General features: G+C 32.4%; 1 protein-coding gene across 1 annotated transcript; it reads left to right on the forward strand.

Moving 5' to 3' along the window:
- Nucleotides 1-1,029: 1,029 nt before the first annotated feature.
- LOC109797429 (proteasome subunit alpha type-5) lies at nt 1,030-6,621 on the forward strand. The gene is made up of 10 exons (XM_020357468.3): nt 1,030-1,158; nt 1,232-1,269; nt 1,425-1,506; nt 1,671-1,751; nt 2,250-2,363; nt 2,440-2,541; nt 2,982-3,040; nt 4,262-4,364; nt 6,041-6,106; nt 6,203-6,621. The coding sequence occupies exons 2-10, from the start codon at nt 1,256-1,258 to the stop codon at nt 6,293-6,295; spliced, it is 714 nt and encodes a 237-aa protein (XP_020213057.1). The 5' UTR covers nt 1,030-1,158; nt 1,232-1,255; the 3' UTR covers nt 6,296-6,621.
- Nucleotides 6,622-7,792: the final 1,171 nt, after the last annotated feature.

Consider the following 7,792-nt stretch of genomic DNA (forward strand, 5'->3'; position numbering starts at 1 on the left):
TTTAATATTATGTAAATTAAATTGATGGTTACTTATAATCTGAAAAAAAATTAACATTAGTATGATAAATATAAATAAAAGAAACAATAATATGTAATCAATCCAATACTCATTTTAACTTATTTAAAATTTTGTTTTTTGAAATTTTGGTTTTTGTTTTAATAAAATAACTAGGTATCTGATTAGTTATTTTAAAAAGCCAATTAATGAAGAAAGTTACACACAACACATGTTATTAATCAATTTCACACATTATGAAATGGATTAAGTCAATGTTTGGACATGAGTTATTTTGTAAGAGTAAAAATGAAACATCTTATATATTATATATTTTTTCATCTAAAGTAAACAACTTCACAAATTTTTTCTTTGTATCCTTCTATTTCTCTTAAATTAAACAACTCAAAATTTCACTCTATTATTCATTTATATATATATATATATATATATATATATATATATATATATATATTATTTCACTTGCTTCTTTCCACTCTTTCATTTTATACTTACCAAAAGACACATAAGTCTTAACCAAAGAAATTGTTTAATAAAAGTTTGAGTGGTAATTTTTGGACTATCAAATAAATAATATACTTCACTAACAACTTTAATTTTTCTTTATCTTTTTTTATACCATAAATATTATGGATTATATTAATCACGAGTGTCTTATTTTTTTAATTATTTACACGGAGACACACATATTCATATCCATTTTTTAAGAATTTTTCCCTTGACCCCTTCTCATTCCCTTTTTTTTAAACCAAAATTATTTTTTATTATTCAAGTTAGTAAGAATATTATAAACAACAATTTTTTTTTAGTATACATATTTAAGATTCAAACTTAAAAGCACGGTTAATCCCTCTTAAGTTAACCCATGATAATTATTACTAAGGAGGGAAAATAAAAAAGAAAAAAAGCGACCTTACATTCCAATATGGGCCACACGATCTCAAAGCCCGTATTAAGGCGTGAAATCTAACGGCTGATGAGAAAAGGTCCTTGGTCTGAATTTACAATAATATTTAGACTAAAAAGAAAAATTATAGCTTTTTGAGAAATCCCCTTGCACAAGCAAATTGAGCACAAAAGCCGAACCCTCTCTACTCCCAGACACAGCAACACAAACCCCACTCTCAGAGTCTCTCTCCGGTAATTCCGCAACTCAAATCTTTCTCATTCTCTACTCTTATTCTTCTCATTCTAATCTCTCTTGCCTTTTCAGTCATTTCCTCGATTCCTATCCAAGATGTTTCTCACCAGGTGAACCCCCCTCTTCTGCTGCAAATTTGCATTTCAGGGTTTTTCCATTTCGCTCGATTTAATTCGCCAATGTTTTCTCCCCTAATCTATTAGGTCTTTAATTTTGTGTATGTGCGTGTTTGTATGTTTAATTGTTTATTCCGTGGGTGAAATAGGACTGAGTATGACCGAGGAGTCAACACCTTTTCTCCCGAAGGCCGTTTGTTTCAGGTTGAATATGCAATTGAAGCCATCAAGGTATGTCTCTTCACCCCGATCTTACTCTTCCTTGATTTTTTTATCCGTCCGTGAGAAAATCAAAGGGTTTAAACTCTAAGAAGCTGTCTCATTCTTAATTTAGTTTTCGTTTTTTTTTTTTTTTGGTGTTTCTGTTTGTAAATGGGTTTTTTATTGGATTGCAGCTGGGATCAACTGCGATTGGGTTGAAGACCAAAGAGGGTGTTGTCCTTGCTGTTGAGAAGCGCATCACTTCGCCCCTGCTGGTACGTTTATTTACTATTTTTAATTGGACTTTTATCATCTTACTGTGACCCCTCTACACAGAGATGTGATATTAATCGTTAACTATCAGTATACTGTTTGATGGAATTAAATAAGAAAGATGCCTGTGCAAAATATTGATTGTTGACACAGATGTGCTTCACATAAATTACTATTTCAGATACAATGTATGTTGTTCATATAGTCATATATCATGAAAAATAATGCTGTTTAACTTGATATTGTCTTATCTATGTATTCTTCATTTTTGTTTTTAGTTTTAGTTTTTTTTGGGGGAGGGGGGTGGTAAAAGGCTTAGATCACTTATTGTTAGGTTCTGCATGCAATAAATCTCTAAATCTCTGCTTATATTATAACCAAATTTATAGTTTATATGAATTTTATTTTGACATAAAGATACATGATTACCTTGCAGTGGTTACTTTTGCTTTGCACCATCAATCCTTCATTGATTTGTTTGCATGAAACTTCTCTTTCAGGAGCCCAGTAGTGTCGAGAAAATAATGGAAATTGATGCACACATAGGTTGTGCAATGAGCGGATTGATTGCTGATGCTCGAACACTTGTTGAACATGCACGGGTGGAAACTCAGGTATTGTTAACCATATAGCCTATATTGGGTAAGTTGATTAGCTAATGCTTGATATATTTTGGTTTCTTGTTCACAGAATCACAGGTTCTCCTATGGTGAGCCAATGACAGTTGAGTCCACAACTCAAGCTCTTTGTGATTTAGCCTTGCGTTTTGGTGAAGGTGATGAAGAATCCATGGTAAAGAACTTCTCAGCTTTGATATTTGGGTCTACTTTTTTATTTTTTCTGCTTGCTTATAATGCTTCTGTTTAGGAAAAATGATTTATGAACATTTCTTGGCAAGTTGCTTCTTATTTATGTATCTGCTAGAAATACTGATGCTTTATATATTGCCTTTGACAAATGTTGACTGGGAGACATAAACAAGAGTTATTTATCTAAAAATTTTGGAATGCACAAACATCCTCATATTGTATCAATTGTTAAATGTACAACATTTACAATTTATAATTAAATGTGTAATTCCTCGTGTGAGGTGCTTTTCAGACAGATTGGTTCAATAGCATGTTCCATTAAGTGTTTTTCTTTAATACAAAAGTACTAAATGGCAGTGTTCCTGTTGCAGTAGATCATTATGTATGTATTTTAACATGTGCCATTTCTTTTCTCTTTGGCAGTCCCGACCATTTGGAGTATCCCTTCTCATTGCTGGCCATGATGAGAATGGACCTAGCTTGTAAGTATTCGTTCCATATATAGCAATGGCTACTTGCGGGTAATATGATGTAGTTGTCCTTTTGGCTTGTATCTGTGTCTATCCAGTGATTACTTTAAAGTTTTGTTTGTTTGAATCTATGATATTGGTGATCTTTTTAAATTGATGGTGTTATTCTAGTATATTATGCTTTTCTCTGGGGATTAATGAAATTACAAAGAAAGGAATTCTGGACAAAACTCATTTCAAGAACAATTACAATTTTGGCTAGTTGACCATGATCACAGGGTGGTTAATGAGTAACTTCTTATCAACTTGATTAACTACTTGGATGTTTAATGGTTTCTAAATTAGACATATTTTTTTCTAGAATTCCATTTCTCTAATTTCTCTTTTCTCCCTGGTTCCTTGAGGATAACTTGTCTTTTTATGTTATCACTTGATGCCTTTCTTTCTATTGTTAGACTGTTCGTTTAAGCTTAAAAAAAGTCATTTTAAGATTGTGTAGTAATGTGAGTTCTTTGTGGCAATTGTTTTAGAAGATATTCATTATAATTTCACAAAATAATATAAAATCAATTTCTATTTTGTTTTTTTTTTAAAAAGCTTATGGCTTTCCCTAACATGTTAACATATTTCAGAAGTGATTTTTTAAGTGGAAAAAAGTATCACTGTCTATTTTGTCATTCTTTGTCAAAGAAAGTAGGAACTGTCTTTTGCAGTTATTTTTGTAGTCATGTAATACTGTCTCACCTTATCTCTCTTTTTATGGTTTAAAGAAAATGCTATTTTAGGTTCTACAATGTGCCTTATCTTACCATTGATTTGTGGCTTGAATTCATTGTGTGGTTCAGTTGTCTATCCTGCAAGTTCAACTCAGTAAAAAGTATATTTTGATGTTTTAGCTTCTCAATTGAAATCAGTCCATGGTCACAATCACAACATGTAACTTTTATCTATAAACCTTAACTAGGAAATAATTGAGGAGTAGCATGTAGGTCTCGTATCTATAAAGCTTGAAGGCTCAATTGTAAACAACTTTCATATTCATGTATGTCACTGACACTAATGCAGATTATTGTTTAATCTGTAAATAAATGTACAGCATGGGTATTCCATTTTTAAGGCCTGGGATATATTACATAAGTCACCAGAAGATATGTTATTGCTGCTGGTCTTGTTCCTATCGTTTTCATTTTGAACTTCTTTACGTTCACTGAATTAAAATCTCCTGATTTTCAGATATTACACTGATCCATCTGGCACATTTTGGCAATGCACTGCAAAAGCTATTGGTTCAGGGTCAGAAGGTGCTGACAGCTCCTTGCAAGAACAGTACAACAAGGTATGAACAATTTTATAGTGATTGTTTCTAAACCTTATATTCTGTTTATAACAATAAACTTATAGTTGACTATGATTGTAATATTGAAAATTTGTGAGAGCATAAAGAAATGACGAGACCTCAGACCCGGCACACTTGGCAGGGCAGGTAGAGTATAATGAAAACCATAATTATGTACCATTATAAATAATGTATCAAAAGAGGTAATACTATTCAAATAATGTATCACAATTTCACAAAGATTAAACTTCATCTAGTTTAACTAGTTTTTATTTTACTCAAAAAGAAGATAAAACAAACCATGTGAATGATCTGCATAATTGGTTTTTTAATCCTGTTTTCATATCCCTGTCTTATCATTCAAGTATACTGAAGTTAACTGTTCGGTTGACATCAAGGTTGTCAAACTCGAGAGTCTACACAAACTCGTGGAGCTCTCGTAGACTCGACTCGTAGACTCGACTAGTAGACTCGTAAGAGTCTACGTAATATTAAAAGATATTAAAAAACATGAACACACACAATATGATATCACTATTTCAACATTCTAAGTCTGAAATAAATCAAATAACAATAAAATGTCATAATACAAATCTTAACCATACATGAACAACCAAAAGTCGAAAACACATAAGTCCACAAACCAAAAACATAAAACAAGATCTAAATTTATCAATCACCACGACGACGGTGACTGGTGGGTGTTCGTCGGAAACTGTAGGGATCACGCCGGAAGCTACGATGAAGGCGCTGGAAGCTGCAACGACGGCGTTGGAAGCTGCAATGACGGAAAATGCATTCGTATGCGGTAGAGATGCGCGTTCGTATGCGGCGGAGGGAGAGAAATCAGACTCGCGAGCTTCCTTCCTAACTGGACTCGTTCCTCTCCCAGCAAGAGGACGCGTGTTCGTATGCAACGGCATTCGTACGCGGAGGAGATGCGCGTTCGTACGCGGCGGAGATGAGCGTTTGTATGCGGCGGAGGGAGAGAAATCAGATCAGACTCGCGAGAATGGTGGAGGCATCGTGTGCGAAGGGAAAAATGCCATTCTCACTTACTAACCCTAGCTAAAATGACGTCGTTTTGGGGCATTTAGGGGTGGAAAAAAAAACCTAACTAGACTCGTGGACTCGGCATCAGACTCGCGATTCTGACCGAGTCTACCCGAGTCTGACCGAGTCTACCCGAGTTTACCAAAAAAGGAGTCTATTCGCGGGTTAACCCGTTTTGCTACCCTAGACTCGTACGAGTTTACGAGTTGACTCGCGAGTTTGACAACCATGTTTGACATAGTTCCTTTTTTTTCCTGTTTACATTTCTATGAAGCATAATGATTGTCCAGCTTTATGTCCGGTTTGTGTGCATTGTCTTGGATAATGGATAGTGTTAAACTAGTCAAAATCTCTGATAATTTTGATAGTCAAATTAATGCAATGCCATTGTCAACATGTTCCTCAATTGTTTTGGAGTTTTTGTCCATCCACTGCCAATGTTGCTCTGAAGGACTATCGTTCATGCTAGAGGCTTTAAGTGCATGTTTGGTTCAAGTTTAAGTGTATCTTTTAGCTTCCTGAGAGCGCTTTTAGAAAATAAGTGATTATTTTTCATAAATTACACCGAATCATAAGACTTGAAAACAATGCAATTTGGTGTTAATTTATTTTATGTTGTGCAGGACCTAACACTTCAAGAAGCCGAGACTATAGCTTTATCCATTTTGAAGCAAGTTATGGAAGAGAAGGTAAGGATAAAATCATATACATGGTCTGCCAATTGATTGACGTGAAATGGAATGGAAAATAGAATATAATGTTTCTTTTTGTATTTTTCATCTTAGGTCACTCCCAACAACGTTGACATTGCCAAGGTGGCTCCAACATATCATCTTTATACCCCCTCTGAGGTGGAAGCTGTGATAAGTCGTCTATGATTTTCTTTTCATGATTTTCTCTATTTCTGCCCGTACCTCTAATTATGCGGAAACTTTTTTGGTGGATGATGCTACATGTAGTGCTACACGTGTGGCCAAGTTGTACTCTGGTGTCATATTTGCTGCATTCAATCTAGTTGGAATTGAGGACTAAAAGGGTTTCAATGTTTAGAAAGCCGAGAACTATACCTGAATACCGTGCTTTATTTTTTTTTAACTGTAGAAGATATAAAGGATGGGAGACGTTGCAGATAAAAAGATTTGTTCAACAATCTATGCGCATTATCTACATACTATTAAAAGAATTAAGTTTTATTTTTTTACCATCTTTTAATCCTTGAAGTAAAGAAAATTGCTCACCTCAGTCAATATTTTATATGGTCTTAAATAAAGTTTGCCATCGAATAATTTATCTTAAAAGAATTATATTGCTTTATTTTTTTTAGACAAATTATATCGTTATTTATTATAAAACTTTAAAATCTGTTTATTATACTCAGAATAGAATTATTTGTCATTTGAAATAAAATTTGGCTATAATAAAATTATAAAGATATTTTTAAATGTTTTCTTTCAAAAAGAACTTAAACTAATTTGCTATTAAATTATATATTATTTTTTATCTCATGTTTTCTACCAACCTTTATCATTTTGCTATAGTTAAAATAAAAACAAGTTAAATGGATTAGTTATAGTACGTGTTGATTTTTTTTTTCTTTTTTCTTCTTATTTGTTGTCTCTTTATTGAGTTTATTCAGTAACTTAGACGGGTAGTATTCTCAATCTCTCACGGAGTAACTACATTTTTTTTATTTTACTCAACTTCATTCTTAAATTATATGAATTATAGTTGTGTATCGAGTTATTAACTTATTATAACTATATTATTGTACTTGAATTATATTTTATATTATATGAAAGTGTTTGGACTTTGGTCCAGCATATGTTTTCAGAAGTTATCCGCTATAGTTTCTACGTTTTTTTTTTTTTAATATAAAGTGGACGTGTTTGCTGTGGGCTTTTTGTTTGAATAAGACGAGAGATATCTGTCACGCACACGTGAAATCAAGCGTGAAAGAAGCTATGTATCACTGATTTGTAGTGGTTCTCCATTTCATATTTGGTTTATTCCCTGATTTAGAACTTAGAGCATGTTTCTCAACTTGCTTGCAATCTTTTAGATGGAATTTTACTCATTCTAATATACTAAACGTAGAAGCAAATGATAATAATCTGTATCTATACATAAAAAAGATTTCTTGTTTTAGTATACATATTATTTTTGACAATTTTAACCATACTTAAAAATGCATAATAATAATTAATAAAGGACAGAAAAGTTTTTTTATATATATAAATTTTATTCTTGATATTACTTTCACTATCGTGTATTTAAAGAAAGATACTATAAAGACATGAAATACCTTCTTTTTCACTCATAGTAATAAAAAAGTGAACAATTTTTTGACTTAATAATATTTTTTTTATAATATCATA

Source organism: Cajanus cajan, chromosome 7 (assembly GCF_000230855.2).
Source record: "Cajanus cajan strain Asha chromosome 7, NIPB_CcT2T_4, whole genome shotgun sequence".
NCBI lineage: Eukaryota > Viridiplantae > Streptophyta > Magnoliopsida > Fabales > Fabaceae > Cajanus > Cajanus cajan.